General features: G+C 55.4%; 10 protein-coding genes across 10 annotated transcripts; 7 read left to right on the forward strand and 3 right to left on the reverse strand.

The window, feature by feature from the left end:
- Positions 1-943: 943 nt before the first annotated feature.
- Positions 944-1,847, forward strand: LTR77_000101 (uncharacterized protein; the record flags this gene model as incomplete). The annotated part of the gene is made up of 3 exons (XM_064797369.1): positions 944-1,106; positions 1,166-1,711; positions 1,765-1,847. 3 exons carry the CDS (start codon positions 944-946, stop codon positions 1,845-1,847), a joined length of 792 nt encoding a protein of 263 aa, XP_064663603.1.
- Positions 1,848-2,461: 614 nt separating this feature from the next.
- Positions 2,462-5,416, reverse strand: YMR1 (phosphatidylinositol-3-phosphatase ymr1; the record flags this gene model as incomplete). Its single annotated transcript, XM_064797370.1, has 1 exon — positions 2,462-5,416. One exon carries the CDS (start codon positions 5,414-5,416, stop codon positions 2,462-2,464), a length of 2,955 nt encoding a protein of 984 aa, XP_064663604.1.
- An 890-nt stretch (positions 5,417-6,306) lies between these two features.
- On the forward strand, positions 6,307-7,779 carry SPO22_1 (sporulation-specific protein 22; the record flags this gene model as incomplete). The annotated part of the gene is made up of 3 exons (XM_064797371.1): positions 6,307-7,126; positions 7,197-7,422; positions 7,443-7,779. The coding sequence occupies 3 exons, from the start codon at positions 6,307-6,309 to the stop codon at positions 7,777-7,779; spliced, it is 1,383 nt and encodes a 460-aa protein (XP_064663605.1).
- Positions 7,780-7,908: 129 nt separating this feature from the next.
- SPO22_2 (sporulation-specific protein 22) lies at positions 7,909-9,273 on the forward strand (the record flags this gene model as incomplete). The annotated part of the gene is made up of 1 exon (XM_064797372.1): positions 7,909-9,273. One exon carries the CDS (start codon positions 7,909-7,911, stop codon positions 9,271-9,273), a length of 1,365 nt encoding a protein of 454 aa, XP_064663606.1.
- A 314-nt stretch (positions 9,274-9,587) lies between these two features.
- On the forward strand, positions 9,588-10,534 carry RPS6 (40S ribosomal protein S6; the record flags this gene model as incomplete). Its single annotated transcript, XM_064797373.1, has 4 exons — positions 9,588-9,968; positions 10,026-10,100; positions 10,218-10,385; positions 10,439-10,534. The coding sequence occupies 4 exons, from the start codon at positions 9,588-9,590 to the stop codon at positions 10,532-10,534; spliced, it is 720 nt and encodes a 239-aa protein (XP_064663607.1).
- Positions 10,535-10,919: 385 nt separating this feature from the next.
- On the forward strand, positions 10,920-12,117 carry PRS4 (ribose phosphate diphosphokinase subunit prs4; the record flags this gene model as incomplete). Its single annotated transcript, XM_064797374.1, has 5 exons — positions 10,920-10,990; positions 11,053-11,144; positions 11,201-11,573; positions 11,633-11,987; positions 12,043-12,117. 5 exons carry the CDS (start codon positions 10,920-10,922, stop codon positions 12,115-12,117), a joined length of 966 nt encoding a protein of 321 aa, XP_064663608.1.
- Positions 12,118-12,198: 81 nt separating this feature from the next.
- On the reverse strand, positions 12,199-14,367 carry LTR77_000107 (uncharacterized protein; the record flags this gene model as incomplete). Its single annotated transcript, XM_064797375.1, has 3 exons — positions 12,199-12,268; positions 12,325-14,151; positions 14,204-14,367. The coding sequence occupies 3 exons, from the start codon at positions 14,365-14,367 to the stop codon at positions 12,199-12,201; spliced, it is 2,061 nt and encodes a 686-aa protein (XP_064663609.1).
- Positions 14,368-15,037: 670 nt separating this feature from the next.
- On the forward strand, positions 15,038-15,676 carry LTR77_000108 (uncharacterized protein; the record flags this gene model as incomplete). Its single annotated transcript, XM_064797376.1, has 4 exons — positions 15,038-15,214; positions 15,273-15,351; positions 15,401-15,459; positions 15,512-15,676. The coding sequence occupies 4 exons, from the start codon at positions 15,038-15,040 to the stop codon at positions 15,674-15,676; spliced, it is 480 nt and encodes a 159-aa protein (XP_064663610.1).
- A 47-nt stretch (positions 15,677-15,723) lies between these two features.
- On the forward strand, positions 15,724-17,239 carry LTR77_000109 (uncharacterized protein; the record flags this gene model as incomplete). Its single annotated transcript, XM_064797377.1, has 5 exons — positions 15,724-15,883; positions 15,933-16,147; positions 16,203-16,296; positions 16,348-16,880; positions 16,952-17,239. 5 exons carry the CDS (start codon positions 15,724-15,726, stop codon positions 17,237-17,239), a joined length of 1,290 nt encoding a protein of 429 aa, XP_064663611.1.
- A 385-nt stretch (positions 17,240-17,624) lies between these two features.
- LTR77_000110 (uncharacterized protein) lies at positions 17,625-19,484 on the reverse strand (the record flags this gene model as incomplete). The annotated part of the gene is made up of 6 exons (XM_064797378.1): positions 17,625-17,789; positions 17,844-17,954; positions 18,020-18,676; positions 18,748-18,851; positions 18,951-19,368; positions 19,419-19,484. The coding sequence occupies 6 exons, from the start codon at positions 19,482-19,484 to the stop codon at positions 17,625-17,627; spliced, it is 1,521 nt and encodes a 506-aa protein (XP_064663612.1).
- Positions 19,485-19,777: the final 293 nt, after the last annotated feature.

A 19,777-nucleotide genomic window follows, 5' to 3' on the forward strand; every position in this document is an offset into this window, starting at 1 on the left:
CGCTTGACTTTCAGGTACCAACGGGATGCAATCAAGCAATGGCTGCGGCGAGTCGGCAGGGGCAGTGAGATGAAGGCGGGTGTAGCAGGCATATGGTAGCAAATGTGTTGAGTGTGTGATATTTCCCTTGCACTTCGAACGATACTCGACATGTTCGCACGTTGTACGTCCCGCGCAATCTCCAGCCATGTGAAACCATGTGCGGAGAGCAAATCAAGCGTGACCTCACCGCTGACACCAGCCATCCGCCAAGGACGAGATCACTGCGGCAACTTGGGACCCCCTGCTAAGCGTGGCCGTCTAGCCAGTCTGCCGCTAGCCTGGCGATTCACTGCAGGCACAAACCAGGAACGCCGCCAGCAGGGCGAGCTAGGACCGGATGGCGGAGAGAGTTGGAAGCAAGATTGCGGCGGCGGTCGAGACTCTCGAGACTCTCCAACCGCAGGTGACGTCGTCCTGCGCCTGCGTCCTGCAATTCCATGCACCTTCCCGTTGGGCTTGGAAGCAAATAAACCCTGGTCGTCCCAACCCCTCCGCGTCTCACTCTTTTCTTCCTCCCTCACGGTGATCAAGACATCCTACACTCACACGCCCGTTAAGCCACGCGACCTGAAGTTCCTGCGTTGAGCCCTCGTCAGCAGCATCACCTTCAGCATACTTCACCCTTGGCGCTTCACATCGTCAACACCTCCCACCTACTCCTAACCAACCACCGCAAACAAACATGAAGACCTTCACCCTCCTCGTCGCCGGCGCCGCGCTGGCTGCTGCCCAGAGCCTCAGCGACCTGCCACCATGCGGTGTAAGTCTACCTCCAACATGCCCCGCGGCGCGACAATGCCATTGTTGCTTCACGTGCCTCCCACGCGTCGCGACAAGCGCCACCATTGATGATGTGAAGAACATCGTGCTAATAGCTTCATAGCAAACCTGCGTCACCAACATGATCGGGATCGCGTCGACGCGCTTCGGCTGCAACTTGGGCAACGTGACGTGCTACTGCACGAACGAGGCGTTCGGCTACGGCATTCGCGATTGCGCCAACGAGGCTTGCTCGTCGGACGACGCGGCTGAGGTTATCTCCTTCGGCACGCAGTACTGCAGGAGTGAGTCCATTTAAAACAATGATGGCGATGTCTGAGAGTGGGAGCTAACGTGAAAGCAGCCGCCCTCCAAAACCCCAGCTCCACGCTCTCCGGCTCCGCTCTCTCTGTCCTCTCCACCGCATCCGCCACTGGACCCTCTGGCAGCGCCATCGCGACCGGCGGATCTGGCGGAAACGCCTCATCAACTGCGGTTGGTGGAGGCATGGGCACGCCACTCACCACGCGTCCTCTGACAGAAGTCATCACCTCCGGCGGCAGCACGATTACGACCACGACCGGCTCGACCACCATCTTCGCCGGCAACCTCACCGGCGTGACGACTTCCGCCTTGACCAACGCGCAAGGCCAGACTACCGGCACCACCACAATCGTCGGCGCTGGTGCTAGCGCTAGCAGCTCAATGTCAATGTCAATGTCGGGCAGCGTCGACACCGTCACTCGGACGACTGCTACCACCGACACCACGACTACGGGCCGGGGCGGCGGCGCGACTGGTGTTGCGGGCAACGGCAACGGAAACGGCAACGGGGGGAACAACAACAACAACAATAACAACAACAACAACGATAACGATAACAACAACAGCGGCTCCCAGGGCGGGTCGAGTAAGTCCATCTTTCCCATTCCCACAAACTTTCACACGCTAACAAGCCCCCAGGCTCCTCCACCGGTGGCGCAGCGCTCGCAACAGCAGCCCCCGCCTTCCTCGGCGCCGCGGCGTTCGCTCTGTTGGCCATATAAGCGCCTCCACCCACACCACCCCTCGCTCGAAGTCGGCAGCCGACTCCTCACGTGGGTTGGGTTGGAATGGAACGGAACGGATACGATGCTGATGCGTTTTCTTGTTGCTTTTTTTTCTTTGATCGAAAAGAAAGCTTTGCGAATGATACCACTATTCCTCCTCGATTGCAGTCGTATCGAGGGAGCGGGTCTCTTGTTTGCGGTGGATGCGGATGGATGGATGGATGGGGGGGAAGGAAGGGAAGGGATGAGAGATGGAGGATGATTAATACCTGAGGTAATTGCATGAGTGATATGGATATGTGAATGAAGTGCAGCATTTGATGATGAATGTTGAACTTCACTCTTGAATCGGTGTGTCCTCTGTCTTTTGGTCACGTGCGAGGTTAGTCTGCGTGAGTAAGTGGTTTGTATCTACGGTGGTCAATGCGTGTTGGTGATGCTGCCCTTGTGGATTGAAAATGAAGCGGCAGAGCACGAGCGTAAGGTATCATCATTCGTCATTCTATTCCATTCCTTTGATCCCGACCAAGGCACAATGCCAAGCAACAAACAGAAGGGTATCCTCCGCATCCCTCACACCACCCTCCTCCCTCCTCTCTCCCATACACCCCTCAGCGATCCCTAAAAGCACTCCCCCGAGCAAACGCCGCGAAATCCAACCTCTCACTCCCTCCACCCTGTGCATTACTCGCCGACACACCAAGAGGATCCCCTTCATACTCCATCGATTCTATCGTAGGCAGTACGGGGGACCGCTCAATATACGCCGGTTGCTGCTGCTTATCCTCACGCCCTGCATCCGCATCCTGGCTCCGCGGGGCGATCTGTCCCGTAGCAGCAGCGGCTTTGACATCGGCTTGGCCGTCGATGTTGAGAGCGGCGAAGCTGTCCGTTGTGCTGTCGTCTGCGACTTTCTCGAGGTTAGGCGCGGACTTGGATTCCCGTAGACTGCCGTTCGAAGCGCTGTTCGCGCCGTCAGACTTCTCGGGATCGAGCGCTTGGTCGTCGAAGGAGACGCTGGAGCCGAAGTTGGCGGTCATAGCGGGGGGGTCCGCGGGTGCCAGGGCGCGGGGGACGTTCATCTCCTCGTCGCTGCGGAGGAAGAGGGAGTGCCACCAGCGGACTTGGATTTCTTTGTCGCTGCCGCGGCGGGTGGGGAAGAGGAGTGCGTCGTCGTCTTTGGGCGCGTAGTCCGGGTTGATGAAGTCTTTGCGTCGGGACATGAGATGCGGCCATACTGAGGGTACTTTGCCAGCGTATTGGGAACGTTCTTTCTCCGAGTTGAAGAGGAATTCGCCGTACTGGCAGGCGTAGGTGTGGTAGAAGAGGCGCTTGAGCAGCTGGTCGCGGAACTCAAAGGCGGTGGGGTGGTGGTGGAGGAGTTGGTAGGTGGCGTCGAGGAATTGGTGGAAGATGGGGGAGATTTCTTTCTCGTTGGCGCGGTGGTCTTTGTCTTCTTTCGTGGTGGCGGGTGGTGGAGAGTGCAGGAGCGGGTTCGGAGGTGGAGAGGAGGGTCGGGAGGAGGCTGGGTCGGCGAGACTGTCTTGGCTGGTGTTGGGTTGGCGGAAGAGGCTGCCGCGGCCTTTCTCGAACCAGTTCTTCGCGCCGCTGAGGGCTTTGGCGCCGATTGCGTTCAGGCTGTTGGGGTCCGCGCTGCTGTCTCTTGTTCGAGAGGGTGCGATGCGCTCGTTCTCGATCTCGAACCACTTGTCGCTACCTTCGATGCCGTTGCGGTCTCGGAACTTGTGGCCAAAAGACAGGAAGTCCTTCTGGATGAGGGTCATGAAGCCTTCCAGTGTGCGGTAGTAGGGGTCCAGCATGATCTGAGCCAGTGCAGAGATCTGTGCAGTCCTGTCCCATCCGTCGGAGCAATGAACCAGCACATGACTTCCACCCAGTCCTACCACCCTCGCCACCATCTCCGCCCCGTCCATCATGTTCGCAATATGGCCGAGCCAGCCAGACTTTCGAAGCAGTTCCTGGTCCGGTTTGAGGTTGAGATAGTCAGAGTTGGCAAAGCTCTCAATGACCTTCTCTAAAGAAGTTCTCATCACATGGATGTTTGCAATGTTGAGAAAGACCTTCTCAACCGGCATGCCGCCGTTGCTGGCATAGTTTGTCACATCTTCAATGCCGCCGCCAGTCGCTCTGTTCGCAAGCGCATTAATCTTTGGTCGAGCATCAACGATCAAATTCCTTCGTGTGCTGCCGTAGATCTTCTTGCGCAGTGGAGCGGCTTGCTCTTCGCTGAGCTTCTCGTTCAGAGCCGGATCGCTGCGGCTAAGCGAGATGGATGGGACAGGTCTCTCCTCTGGCGATGAGTCCGCGGTCACGGAATCGAGAGTGGTTGTGGAGGGTGACGAGAGAGACGGAGCCTGCGGTGGCGAGTCCTCTGGTGACTGCAGGGGTGGTGTGTGGCTCGAGAAGATGGCCGATACAAGGCGCTCGTCTTGCGGATTACGCCTGTTCTGCACGCCCACCAGCGGCTGCGAGGACCTTGTGATGCTGCCGCCATTGGAGTGCAGATAGGCCAAGCAAGGTATCCGTGATCGCGAACGATATGCACCTCCGTACTTGAGCAAATTGTCGCTCACAGTTTTGGGCACACATAGAACGCTTGGGTATGTGGCACTGTAGGAGTAGTCGCGGTTGATGTCGCTTATTCTCCATGCTGTGCCTGGGCCGTCAGCAGCCTTCTCTCCAATGCCCATCCGCGCATACTCCTTCCGCGCATCGTAGCCTCGCATGCCCAGTTTGATCTCGGGCTCTGGTGCGTGGAAGTGGAATGCGTGCAGACTCTCTACCCGCTCGACACAGCAACGGCTGCGCAGCACAAAGAACACCTTTCTCGCCGTCTCGTCCGCAGACTTGCCAGATTCTGAGGGGTGAAAGTGCAGCGCCAACATCTGCAGATCCTTCCTTCGGATGCGGATGGCTGGTTGACGCCCACTGTCAAACCTCACAGACGACTCCCTTTCTTGTGTGAGTGGCGTCACTGGCCGCTGAGGAGAGGAGAAAGGCGCCAAACGTGCTGAATCGGTTGACGGCCGTTCGTAAGAAGAAGTTCCAAAGACTGGTGGGAAGAGGTTGCTGTCGTCGTCTTCCACAGGCACAAATCCAGAATCGTCTTTTGGCTTCATTACCTGGCTTTGGAGATGGCTCGGTCGAAGCGTGCAGTGGTTGATCATGGGATAAGGCAGCCAGATCTCCTTGGTGCGGTGCTTAGGATGCGCTTCACGTGGCTTTGCTGTGCTTTCGTTGACCTCATGCGACATGCTCGGTCTTCCACCAGCAACATTGCTTGCGCCTTGCGGGCCTACGACGCCTGAAGCTGAAGTGGATGAACTCTCTGTCAACCCTGAGCTCTCGGTGGACAGCTTGCCATCTTGCGCTGACGGCCTCTTGCCAGTGGAAAAAGTGCCGCGTGCCGCGTGGCCGTTATTCGGGTCATATCTAAACTGAAGGTGGTGGCGGTATAGGTGCAAGGTGCCGTGTTCCTTGCGCTCTCGGCTGTGAAGAGTGACATTTCGAATGCGCAGATCCTGGTCGGCCGTGGGGACGGCCATCATGGCTGCGCGACGCCGCTATACGAGAGGCAATGTATCAAGCCGCTCCAGATGTCCTTGATCGATCAAAATGTATAGCCGGTGAGTCTTTCTCGCCGTCTGCTCGGATGGCTATAATGAAGGCGAGATATTTTCGCGTGGGTTGCGCGGGCTACATGAGGTTTTGCGAATGGACGTGTGAGGTCTCGCAATGGATCTAACCAGACCCGTCGTGAATGTGATTTCAGCAATCGTGGACAGCAAACGCATGTGGCATGTGCGCAATGCATTTGCCAGAAGTCGCTGTTGGCCAATCAAAGCGGCCACGCAGATCAGCGCTTAAGCTCTTCAACTTCACTTCTGTACGCCCGATGATAGCAAGAGGATCTCTAGTCTCTCTTCGCGAAGCATGCAGGGCGTGGGAGGGCTGAGCGGATAAGAACGCTGCCAGCCTGCTTTCCTGGCCGGTCATGGCAATATGCTCCGCGTATCCAAGTAACCCCCCCTCTCGTGAAGCAGTAGGTAGAAGGAGATGCTCTCTGTGGGGTCTTAGTACGAGCGCAAGTGTCCAAAGTAGACGGCCACTACGTCGTGTTGGGAATGCAGTATCTCTTGGACAGGTGGAAGAAGGGGTGTCGTCGATTTACGCTTATTCTGACCTCACTTCCTTCGCTCTTCACCTCATCTTGACTACACCTCATCTGATCCCCATTCACGAGTCCAAACCCTTCGTCCTCTGGCCAGCCTTCTCAACGACATAACGGTGACGGGTGCGTCTACGCGACTAAAGAGACCATGCGCAGTCATGGCGCCGCTGAGAGCTGTCAAGAAGGATGGATCTGAGCAGCGAGCGGAATCGGTACTAGGTTTGTGCCAGACACTGTTCGCCGTGTACTCCAGCTCATGTTGATATGCGCGTAGTGTCGGCGCGCAAGGTGGTCCATATCTTGCAAGGCCGGGAAGAGTTCGTACCGGAGCTCAGACAAGAGGTAGAGAGGCATGTGAAGCGATCCTTTCCCGTCCCCATCAACGGCGCGACGTCCACCAAGATATCCGACTTTGACACTCTGGGATGCGATCTCTGGAATACAGCGACAAACTTGCTTCGCGAGGAAGAGCAGCAGCCTGCTCCAGCAGAGGCGAATCCCAAAACTGCAGATGCGCTGTTACCTCTCTTACGGACCTTTGCTTTCCTCCTACTGGACACGGCTCACCATGCCGTTGCCCGGCGCTCAAAGGACGTGGACCAACAGCTACGGAATTTCAAGATTGGTCTGAAAGCGTGCCGATTCTGCCTCGAAAAGAACGAATTGCAGTTGGCCTTAAAGCTTCTAGAGCGATGTGCGGAACATGTCACCACTGCAGAGGAAGACTCCCCGCTCGTGCGCATGCAGGACGCGCAAGAGGACGTAGACGATCGCGAAGCGAAGATGGCCATGATGGTGTCAGAATACAACCTTCTACGGATGTCGCATGCTTGCAAGACGGACCGCCTCGATTTAGCCGATCATTTCTTCGGCAAACTATCAGTATCTGCGGCTTCGTCCTCTGCTCTTGCAGAGCTAACGGCACAACTCTGTCTCGACGCCGGCAAGTCGCTGTCCAAGCGAGGTTCGACAGGAGCCGCTGTCACCTGGCTCAGGCGGGCACAGTCTGCTCTTGACAACTGTGATTTGGAGCAGCTCAGCATGAACGCTGGCGACCTCCGCCTGGCCATTGCATCTCCACTTGGTAGGTATGTGCCACTCACACATGGACAATCGGAGCTGACATGGGGCAGTCGACGCCTTGCTTTCTGTAGCGGCCAATGACAGTACTCTTCTTGCGAAGCAAGTGGTGCAGGACCTTGACAGCGAGCACGCCCTCGGCAACCGCATGGCTGTCCAATTGCTACATCTGAAAGTGCTACTTGCAGGGCAGCCTCTCGATCAAGCTGCGGTCACTGTTGTGCTTTCAAGAATGCTACGAACAACGGTTCTCACCAGGCGGACCTTTAAGATGCAAGTATTTGCTCCATCAACTCCGAGGTTTAACTAATGCGCCGTAGGATTGTGCAAGCAATCCATCGAGTCCGCAAGATCAGTCCGGCTGTTGCTTCTGATGCCTTGGAGCAGCTCATTACTGCGCGGCTCGTTCCCGATCTCACTGGTGAGACCGAGGATTCCAGCAAAGAGTGGACGGAGAAGGCTTGCGTTACGCTTGTGCTAGTTGTCACCGGAGAAAACACTTTGCCAGTCGAAGATGCCGTGGAGAGGTTGCGCAGAGTATTCACGGTGACCGCAAATTCCTCTGGGCTGGCGTTTTCGCCCAAAGCTACACATGCGACACAGACTCTGATCTGGAAGAAGATGGGTCTTGCTTCGCCTGAGATTGCAGAACAATAGTGTGAGTTACTGCGCCATCCGTTGTTCGAAGGCGCTGGCAAGATCAACAAAGCGAGGATCGGAAGGTAAACGAGTCTTCCACCCGAGTAGGCACGATTCCGCTGACATGTGAGCAGACGAGCGATGACGATGGCTATCGCCAAGAGTGACTTCGAGGGGGCTCGTTCGGCCTACTACGAGATGCCTCCAGGTTCGCAGAACGAGAGCGTCACAAGGTACCTTGCCTTCAAGCTGGCCATTCGCACGGACGATTACAACTTCGCCACCGAGAGCCTTCAGGTGATACTGAGAGGTGCAGACCGGGATGCCACATTTCTGTATGCATGTGCGCTCGAGGCACAGCAATCGCAGATGCGTCATATCGCCATTGCGGCATTACAAGCGATACTCGACAAGCAGCCTCCTGGCGTCCATCTGCCATCTCTATTGCGGTGCATTGCCAGACTACTGCTTGGTGAGCTTGACGCACCATCACGCAACCAAGAAGATGTGGCGCAGGAGATTGTTCGGGTGTTCGAAACTGCAGCCCAGAACTTAGCGGCTCTGAAACAAGGGAGTGGAGAGCAATGGCGCACTGAACTGCAGTGGTGGAGCAAGAATGCGTACAACATCTCACTCAAGCTCTGCGGACAAATACATCCCGAGCTTCTGGTGCGGCTTCTCCAGGCTTGCTGCAGGTTCGTTGAAGTACTTCCTCAGGACGGCGGCCGGATGCACAACGACGACCTCTCCAGACGGGAATTAATCTGCCACTTCCTGGCAGCCGCTGCGCTCATTGCACTTGGGCGGTCGAACGAAGAAGGCTCAGAGTATGGTTTGCAGAGCTTCCTGCAAGCACGGCAAGAAATATCAGCGTTCAAGGCAACACACAACAAGCTTGCGAATCACAGCGACGCGGACAATGCCAGCAGATCATTCCAGCTCCAGAAGTTCGACCTGGAGTGCATCCTCAACCTTCAGCAGTGGGATGATGTGGCTGCGGCCTTCCAGTCTTGCTTGGACTTTGAGCGAGTCGATGACTGGGACGCCCTGGCCGACATCGTACTCATCATCCACCAAAAGTCCGCCAACCTCAGCGAAGAGGCCAATTCAAGGATGATGGAGCTTCTCGATCGGATCATTAACGAAACATGGCAAAAGGGGAAAGAGATTGTGAAAGCGGCGAGGTGGCTCCGCTTGTCTTTCTCGCTTGATCTGAACGACGGTGACGGGAGTCTTGCATTGAAGCTGCTGGCCCAGGCGGCGCGGATGGCAAAGCGGCAGCGAGACCGAAGAGGACACGCCTTCCCGGAGACCGAGCTGCAGTGGCTGGCTACGACGTCCTTCAACCGAGCCATCGACTTGCTCTCGGCAGGTGCGAATGAGGCGTGCATGGAGTGGATTGAGGGTGCGCTGGGACTGGCTAGATGGGCAGGAGACACTGGAGCGTTGCATAAGAATCTGTCGGATAGAAAGGAGCTGGTTGCTCGCAGGATGAGGGAGGTGGTTGTGTGAGGGTAAAGGGAGACAATGTGTTGTACTGGTACTCGCTGGATGCCCTGCGCAGTTTCGAGGCGCCGTGTCAATATATTTAGCTATGTCAATGTTCCAATGCTACTCCGACCTCCACAGGTCTCACTGTTCAGCAATTCTGCTGCCTCTGCAAGCACATGATTTAGCCGACGTTTAGCCGCGCTCACACACGCCAAGAAGCCAAGACCTCGAATTCGAGCTGCTGGCACCTCCAAAATTCTGGACCGCTTCAACAACACCTCCACGTCTGCACGACACACCACACCACAGCGACATCTTGACAACCCGCCGTCAAGATGAAGCTCAACATCTCCTACCCGGCCAATGGGTCGCAGAAGTTGATCGAGGTCGAAGACGAGCGCAAGCTGCGCGTGTTCATGGAGCGCCGCATGGGACAAGAGGTGCCGGGCGACAGCTTGGGCGACGAGTGGAAGGGCTACATCTTCCGCATCACCGGCGGCAACGACAAGCAGGGCTTCCCCATGAAGCAGGGTGTTATGCATCCCACGCGTGTCAGGCTGCTGCTCGCCGACGGCCACAGCTGCTACCGCCCGCGCCGCACTGGTGAGCGCAAGAGGAAGAGTGTGCGTGGGTGCATTGTCGGCATGGACTTGAGTGTGCTGGCGCTTGCGATCGTAAAGCAGGGCGACGAGGAGGTTCCTGGCCTTACGGATACCGTGAGATGGCTGCAAAACCGCAAAGGAGAGGTCTTATACTAACACCACACTTCTCAGGTCCACCCTAAGCGCCTCGGCCCCAAGCGTGCCACCAAGATCCGCCGCTTCTTCGGTCTCAGCAAGGAAGACGATGTGAGTGCTCTCCCCTACGAGGCTCTACTCCTCTTCGCCAGCCAGCATAAGTCCTCAACGGCAGCTGGCTGAGTCTGAGCGCCGACAACACATGCTTACATAAATGCTGTTGAATAGGTCCGTCGCTACGTTATCCGTCGTGAAGTCCAGCCAAAGGCAGAGGGCAAGAAGCCGTACACCAAGGCACCGAAGATCCAGCGTCTCGTCACCCCTCAGCGTCTCCAGCACAAGCGCCACCGGATCGCACTCAAGCGTCGTCGCGCGGAGGCTAGCAAGGATGCAGCGGTACGTGTTCTACAGCGAAGTCCTCACGAGACCTCTACTGACCTATCCTGCAGAACGAGTACGCTCAGATCATGCACAAGCGCGTCGCGGAGGAGAAGGCCAAGCAGCAGGAGATGAGGAAGAGGCGTGCGTCCAGCATGCGCAAGTAGAGGGAGCGACCAAGTGGGAGAGATTGATCTCGTGCTCGTGGTATACGGCTCAGATCAATACGAGCCCTGCTACATCAGGATGCATGGTCAGGAGAAAGGGCGAAAACGGAGGGTGGACACTGCTACACCTAGTCCAGTCACCAAAACTACTAGATCTTGACCACTCTGTTTTTCTCTACTGCTCAATCCAAGTGTTGTTCATACGCATTCACTTTCGACCTTGCCGTTGCTGCCAGATGCGGTTTAGCCCTCGAAAGTCCCGAAGCCGGGAGTCACGTTCCCAGTTGAAGACTTCGCTGAAATCTTGTGATTGTGCTATTGTGAACCATGACAACCAACTCTTCTTTCCCGCCTCTCGACACACTCTCAGAGCGGTCGCGCGACCATGGCGACCAACTCCATCAAGCTACTGACTGGCAACAGTCATGGCACCCTGGCTAAGCTGGTCTCCGACAGGTATGGACACCACAAGCCCAATGCGCGCAGTAAGACCACAGCAGAGGACTGACCGCTCGCAGACTGGGTATAGAGCTGGCGAAAATCATGGTTCTGCAATACTCGAACAACGAAAGCAGCATCTCGATCGGCGAGTCAGTACGAGACGAAGATGGTACATATTCAGGACAATCTTGCATCACGAACACCTGCCTGACATGTGCAACACAGTCTTCATAATCCAATCCACCGAACCCGGCAACATCAACGACCACATCATGGAGCTCCTCATCCTCATCAACGCCTGCCGCACCGCCTCCGCCCGCCGCATCACCGCCGTCCTGCCCAACTTCCCGTACGCTCGACAGGACAAAAAGGACAAGAGTAGAGCACCTATTACGGCCAAGCTCATGGCCAACATGCTGCAGACTGCCGGGTGCAACCATGTGATCACTATGGATCTGCATGCGAGCCAGATACAGGGGTTCTTCAACGTGCCGGTGGATAATCTTTACGCGGAGCCGAGTACTTTGAGGTGGATCAGGGAGAATTTGAGTGTGAGGGATTGTGTGATTGTGAGCCCGGATGCGGGAGGAGCGAAGAGGTATTAAGGTCCTTCGAGATGGGTTTGGTGGACTTGACGGGGAGCTGACGGTGGCATAGAGCAACATCGATCGCGGACGGCCTGGATCTGGGATTTGCGCTCATTCACAAAGAGCGCGCGAGACCGAACGAAGTCAGTCGCATGGTGCTTGTCGGAGACGTCCGTGATCGCATCGCAATCATCGTCGACGACATGGCCGACACTTGTGGGACGCTCGTCAAAGCAGCCGACGTGGTTATGGACCACGGCGCCAAGGAGTGCATTGCGATTGTGACGCACGGGATATTAAGCGGTGATGCTTGCGCGAAGCTGAATGGGAGTCGGTTGAAGAAGCTTGTGGTGACCAATACGGTGCCGCACGATGAGAAGAAGAAGCTGTGCGACAGGATCGAGACGATTGACATCAGTCCTACGGTAAGAGAGATGGTGCTGGCGATGCGAGAAGGTTCATGCTGACATAATAATACAGCTGGCTGAGGCGTGCAGAAGAACGCACAATGGCGAGAGCGTCTCGTTCTTGTTCAAGCATGCGCCCATGGACTAGACTCGTAAAATCAAGATCACGACTCATGCGCGAAAACTTTTGATGTTCATCTTCTCGGATATAGTGTGAGAGCACTTAGTGTCAAGTCATGCCTTGATGCATTCCGTCCAGCATCAAACTGCCAGGCGAGTTGAAGTCGAGATCCACGCCACTGCAACACTGGTCAGTACACGGTCAGCTCACGAATGCAGGGCGAACGCAACTCACCTCAGATCATTCGGCGGTATCGCGACGCCCATGAACGGGTTGAACGACAACAGGAACTCGTCAAACGTCCCATGGTGGCCCATCATCCCGCTCGGCGCATCCATCTCCGCGTTCGCTCCCTCTGCCTCAGCAGTGTCATACCTCGCATGATGCTCTTGCATTCCTTCCGCCCCATCTCTAATCGTGCTCGGCGCCCCACTCAACGCCTTCAAAGCCTCGTTGAAGAGGTTGTGCTGGAAATCAGCCGTCCAGTACGTCTTCCCCAGATGGGTCAGCACCAGCATATAAAGCTCCAGCTGGTGGTAGGCATAGCTCCGCGCCGCACCGGTCGACTGCCGGATGTCGTAGACATAGATCTGCATCGCCGCCATCATGGAGGTGATGAGCATACTTGAGCCCATCACGATTGCGTCATGGGTGATGAGCTCGTTGAGAGCGGTTGTTGTGACAGCCGCTGCTGCTTTGGCTTTGGCTGCTATGTCGGCGTAGAAGGTGCTGGTGAAGCGGCGGGACTTCTCGAGCTGCTTGGAGAGGTAGGGCCGGTAGAGGGCGATGAGGGCGTAGCTTACGTAAGTTCTCAGATGGGCGGCGTGGACGGCGAGCACTGGGCAGGCGGAGTTGGTAAATGTCAGCATGCGGTCGCGACAGGCTAGCATGGTTGATTCCTGCTCCTCGAGCTGCGCGGGCGATGAAAGGACGCTGCGGGGCCGGTAATGGCGTTTAAGGACCCGTTCGAGCAGGAGACTCAGTTCGAGGAAGTTGAGCCAGAGCTGAGAGAGGTTGCTTAGGTCGCCAGGGAGGTATGACTGCAGCTCTTCTGGCAGCTCGTGGAGCTCGTCACCATACACTTCCTCCGGGCTTGGGAATGGCGCATCGCAGTCTTCCGAATTCAATCGCAGTGGCCGGCCGAAGCCCGCAGCGCTCCAGATCTCCCGATAAAGTATGCACCACCACAGGCAGTTCCACAGCCGCCGCAACGAGCGTGAAAACGGGCACGGGGAGATGGTGCCGAAATTGTTGGTTCTATGGAGGCCAATGCTGAAGGCTAATCCAAGGGCGATGCCGATCCAGTGATGCATCCCGTCCCGGTCCTCGAGCTCGATATACCAGGATGAAGCGAGCAGCAGAGCGGATTGGATCAAGACGGTCTTCTCAGGTTCCTCCTGCTTGTCGAATATGTCCTTGGCATATGCATAATACTGCTCCTTCAAGATCTTGCGGTGTGGCATGTGCTGCGCCTTCAGCACTTCCGCGTCAATGAAGCTCGCTCCAGCGAAGAACACACTCCACAGCAGCAGCGGGCTTATCGACTGGCTGTCGGATTGGAACGCCGTCAAGAACTCCTTAGCGTCCACCACCGGTAGAAGCGGCCAGACCCAGAGGAAAAAAGAACGAGTCAGCTCGCGCTGTATGACCAAAGGTGGTAGTGGCGGCGCTGGCCTCGCGTGTTTTCGAACCGTCCGTTTGGCACGATATGTAGCAGCCGGAGTGGTGTAATGGTGGCCCTTGAGAGGTCGATCGGGACTGCAGACGTCGAAGAGGAACTCCAGGCCTTGGGACTCGCCAGTGAAGAAGGGTCGGATGTTGTGCTTGGACGTGGTCACGACATCTGTCTGAAATGGGGAAGGTGAACGGGAGCTGCGTTCGACGTCAGGACGTTGGGGCTTGCCATCCGTGACTGTGGTGAACCGGACGTCGTTTGGGATGATCTCGGGTGCTGAATCGTTTGTTGGGGTCCTCAGCGCCGCTACGGTGCTATGAGTGGCTGATGATGATGACGGGCTCAAAGGCTGTCCTTCGACCACAGATGATCGCCTTCGCTTAGGTCTTGCTTGTGGTCAGTTGCAGGGTGCAAGATCGAAGGGCTGTAATGCCTCACATATGAGTCTCCCTCCTGTAGATGTCGCAAGAAACCCCATCCTCGACGCAGTTGCTGCAGGGTAAGCCTTGGGAGGCAGCATTGCATCGGACTTTGCGATCATGGCAAGCAATACATGCAATAGCTGAGCGTTTCCGCTTTCTTTTGACGGCCGCCTCGTCCATGGTAGCTGATGGGGTTGGGTTTGAGTTATACAATTACACGTGGAGTAACAAAAAGTTCAACGAAGAACGCTCACAGATGTTGCGCTCCTGCCTCAATGGGATGCTCCAACGTGGAGGCGGGGACAAGTGAGGGGGAGCAAGGATGCATACCACGTTGCCGAACAGACTTCACCCTGCACTACCTCGGTAAGAGACTGTGCCATGACTCGTGCTCAACAAATACTAAAGCACAGCTCTTGATGCACAACCCAGGACTCCGTATCTCCAACCGGGATAGCATGCACCACGCCCCCATCCAAGGCACGCCACTGAACTCCGCTTGGAAGTTGCCGGATGATACTGCTTGCACAATGCACATAACTCCAACTGTGCACATACTCGACCAGCGATATACTACAACACGGCATCTGGGCCTTCCGAACGACAGCTCGAGAATCTTGAGCACTAGTCTGGACCCTTCGAACCCCAAGCAATGACTAGGACACATCTATCCCCCGTGGGGATAGACGTTAGACCCCAGACCTGCACACAGCTATACAGCTACACACAGCAGCTCGCGGCCGAGGCCATCGACCGAGGCGTCTGAGAGCTGCTCGAAGCATTGATATGAAGAGCACGAAGCTCTCATGGCGTGGAGTTTCGTCTCCACTTGTATCTCCATTTCGCGATCATGGCGAACAACGATATGGCTGCGGCCCCTACCAACGAGAAGTCAGCAGTCGACGAGAAGTCTGGAGTAGAGCATGTCGAGCAGTACTCCAACCACAGCGATGAGAAGCACCCGGATTACTTCAATGGCATGCGGATTGACGGGGAAGATGGAGAGGACCACATGCATGAGCCGCCGGTATGAAGGTCTGATCGAACGGTCAACCAGGCCATGGCTCTGACGTCGTGCTCGTTAGATGACCTTCTCGCGTGCGATGTCTCTTCTGGCGATGGGCTTCATGTGGGTTGGGTCTCAGATCCCGTTGTACCTGTTCGGTGAGGCTTCTTTGATGCCGTCGGGTCAGGTCTTACTCACCTCTGATAGGTGCTATACCTCCATACATCTACGGCGATATTGGCGGTACTGATCGATGGGTGTGGTTTGTAAGTGATCCACAGGGTTTGCTTTTTGGAGACACGATCTGACGCTGGAAAGGTCCTTGGAGGCCTGCTCGCTCTAGCAGGTGTCTGTCCATTCGTCGGCTCACTTGCCGACCTGCTCGGAAGGAGATGGGTTGCAATGATGGGAGCTTCGTTGCTCGTCATTGGCACAGTGGTAGCCACGACGGCTCAAGTCATGGGCCAATTCATCGGTGCGTAATCCCACTCCTGCCTCTCCGCCAACAGGCTAACGTGCAAAAAGCTGGCATGACGATCGTTGGAGCTGGTGCTGGCGTAGCTGAGCTCACAGCCTTATCGGTCACGTCTGAACTAGCTCCGACCAGGAAGCGCGGCCAGTACGTCGCCGTCCTCATCTTCACGATCGTACCGTTCGTGCCGAGCAGCTTCTATGCTCAGCTGATTGCCTGTGAGTACCTCGCCATTACCCAAACACGCTTACTGCTAACTTGGTTCAGATCACTCCAACTGGCGATACGTCGGCATCATCGTCTGCGTCTGGAACGGCATTGGCTTCTTCCTGACTTTGTTCTTCTACCACCCACCTCCCCGGGTCAACTCAATGGGCAAGTCGAGGAGAGAGGTCCTGCGCGAGATCGACTATGTTGGTGGCCTTCTGAGCATATCCGGCATGGTGTGCTTCATGGCTGGGATGCAGTGGGGAGGATACCAGGTAAAGACATGCAATGCCACGCTTGCTCCTGCGGTAGTACTAACAATCGTCGCAGTACCCATGGAAGTCCGCTCACGTCCTTGCGCCTTTGATCATCGGTGTCATTTTGTTGGTCGCCTTCTACTTCTGGGAAATGTACGGTGCCAAATGTGAGTCCATCGTTACCATCAATCAGGAGATAGCTGCTGATGCACAAATAGCTCCAATGTTCCCAGGCCGAATCAAGCAAAATCCAAGGATCTTGCTTCTCACACTATTGATCACCTTCATTTCTGGAGCCAACTTCTTCAGCGCCCTAATGTTCTGGCCAACACAAGCCTTTAACGTCTACGGTCATGATCCAGTCCAAGTTGGCCTCCGAACTTTCGTGCCCGGCATTTCGATCATGCTGGGTGCATGCGTCACACTCTGGCTGCTGAGCGTGTTCCGAGGACGAAACAAGGAACTCATGATCTTCTCCTCAGTGATCATGACGGCGGGGACTGCTGCATTGGCCTGCGCTACACGATACAATATGAACACTCTTTGGTTCCTTCTCGTCCTCAGCGGATTCGGAATCGGCGGCATCGTTGTGCCCGCTTCTGTGATTACAACAATCATCTGTCCGGACGATCTCATCGCAACTGTATCGGCGCTTACGCTGGCGATTCGGGTCATTGGAGGGTCCATTGGCTACTGCGCTTATTACAACGTTTTTGTTTCGAAGTTTGTACCCAAGGCCATCGCCTACATCGTAAGTCTGCTTAGCAAATTGGGCCGTCCTATGTATCGAGTGTCCGAGGAATGCTAACGAACTCTCTACAGGGCGGAGCGATGTACGAGATTGGCATCACAGACGAAGCGCTCATCGGAGAGGCCATCGCTTTGACCGGCGCCAGTCTCATCGATGAGCTGAGGGTCATTCCTGGTATCGGCAAAAACGACACTGCGTGGGAGATGGTCGTGCTCGCTGGCCAACTTGCTTATGCCGACGCATACCAGTGGGTCTACCTTGCAAGCATTGCTGCTGGGACCGTTAGTATTATTGCGGCTTGCTTCTTGGGCAATATTAATGCGTACATGGACGACCATGTCGCTGTTGTGATGAAGTAGAGGTGGTCAAGACTACTGTAACGAAGAGCTGGTCAAGGAGACAAGGCTGGTGCTTGCAGGAGTGTGATGGACAGGTTACTTATCTGACTTGATTACAAAAGCACGAAATTTGTTTGCATCGATATGGAACCCTCTCCCAGAGAGCAAGTAAGGGTTTCACCGCAACCTGAACGACTCAGGGAAATTTTGTGGCTTACACCCCTTCGATGCACTGGCGTCATTTAAATAGAGGACCAAAACGTCGGCACACCGCATGTATAGAACGAGCTGATACGCCGTACGTCACCTCAACGAAGGTAATGCCTGATTGCCTGTACCGGGACTTCTAATACTAGTGTGAGACTCGCTGCTCAAAACACCCAATGGTCTGATTGATCGCTCATAGTCACTCACGCACCACTTCCTTCACACGAACAGCCAGCTCCGGTTTCTCCCACAAGGTGTTGACCTTGCACCTCTTCATCCAGTCATCGCTCTTCGGGTCGAGTTCGAGATCAAAACTCCAGATCATCTTGGCCAGAATCAAGCGCATTTCAGCGTAGGCGAGGTTCTGTTGCAGAGGATCAGCATTCATTCGTCTCCATGGCTTGTTCAGCAAGCTCACCTTCCCAAGACAGTTTCTTGGTCCGAATGAGAACGGATTGATGCTTGATTTCTTGTCATCGGCATAGCGTGGGTCGCCCATCCATCGCTCTGGCACAAAAGCTTCAGGGTCCTACAAAGACAGCATGGTCAGCAATGGCTCAAACCTGGGCGAAACCTCTTGTTCGTGGAGCTCACCTTGAAGTTCCGCTCAGAGTGTCCCGTCGGGTACGATGAAACGGACAACGCCGTGTTCTCAGGAATGAAGTAACCACTGACGACCTCTCCGCCTTTCCCGACACGCCGCTCAAATCCAGCAGGTACGGGCGGGAAGTAGCGGAGTCCTTCTTGGAGAACTGCAATGAGGTAAGGCGTGTTGTTGACGCTCTCAAGTGTGATATCGTCGTATTTTTTCCATCTTCCTCGCACGTCCTTCATCAGTTTGGCCAGTACCTCGGGGTTCTTCAGGAGAAGGTAAGTCACTCCGCTCAGCAGAGTCGCTGTGGTCTCCGAGCCAGCGGTCAGCATCACGCTGTTGTTGTTGTTCATCTCGGTTGCACTGATCACTGCTCCTTTCTCGCCGTTATGCTGCAGGATGGTGGTCATCAAATCAGGCCGCTGAGTCTCCCTTTGGGCCCTCTTCTGGGTCTGACTCGCGACGAACTTGTAGTAGGTCAAACGGTTCTGGATTACACGTTGATCAAGAATCCAGTTGCGGAGACGTTTCGTCCATGGCCAATAGTACATGATGTACCAATACTTGAAAGCCGTGAAGGAATCAAACAGCATGTGGATGTACTTGGAGGTCGCGAGCTCCTGCAAAGACCCGAATGGTTCGCCGAACAGGAGATCGGCCTGCAAACAGAATGGCAAAAGGATTAGCGAATGTCTCAGACATGGTAGGGTTTTGCCCATGGGTTTGGTACCATGACGTCGAACGTCGTCCAATTGTACCATTGAGTGAGATCTTGTGGCGATTTGTCCTTGGACGTTACGTCTTTGAGCTGGTTGATCAGAAGATCGACATAACCTGCAAGACGTGAGCTCGAAATTGCCGGTACTGCCAGCAAGATACAGTCATAGCAAGCTTTTTCGGTGCACGAGAATGATCAGGATGTATCATGCTTACCTTGAAGCAGGGTCTCTTGGTTCGCCAAAGCTTTGTCGCTGAACGAATGACTGAGGACCTTTCGAAAGCGCGAGTGGTCCTCATTGCTTGAGCAGATGATGTGGGCGGAGCCGGGCGGCTGAGCGTACCACGCTGGATCCTTCAACATACTCAAGTGGCCTTTATGCTTCCCTGTCCGGAAGCCGTAGATGTCCTGCCAGGCTGTATCACCGGAGGTGAACGAGATCTCGTTCGGCGAGATTCTGACGACTTCGCCATATTTGGCATGTAATTCGCTTACGTTGACAACTGTGGTGCCGGCAAGCAGATGTCGTATGTACGGAACCCGAGAGACGGCGTTGATCCACGGACCAGGGATGTGATGAAGTGGGTGGAAGTAAAGGCGGTAGACAATGCTACCCACAAAGTATGCTACCGACTGTCTGTTGTTAGCTCGTGAAGAGGTGGAGATACCCGTGACAGACTCACAACGGCGACGACAGAAGCGACGAGCGTCCAAGGTTTGGTCACGTCTCCTGGTTCCAGTACACCCATGATCAATGTCCTTGTCATCTGCTCGATCGACGTGAACTTAGACTTCGATGTCGAAAAGAAAGCTGAACGGAGCAGAAGAATGCAAGAGTGGTCCTTTGGCAGCTTCTAATACGAAAGCGAACCTCCGACTGTCCCTTCAAGACCCCATAAGCTGTGATAGTGCGGTAGGACTAGAGCAAGGTCTCGCTGATGAAGACTGGGGACAGAAGCCATGAACGAGGGCCGGACACGAGTGCGTGCGAAGAGCATTTGCTCAGCTCGATTGTTCGGCCCCTAGGAAGTGATAACTCTGT

This window comes from Saxophila tyrrhenica, assembly GCF_035928015.1.
Source record: "Saxophila tyrrhenica strain CCFEE 5935 chromosome Unknown scaffold_1, whole genome shotgun sequence".
NCBI lineage: Eukaryota > Fungi > Ascomycota > Dothideomycetes > Mycosphaerellales > Extremaceae > Saxophila > Saxophila tyrrhenica.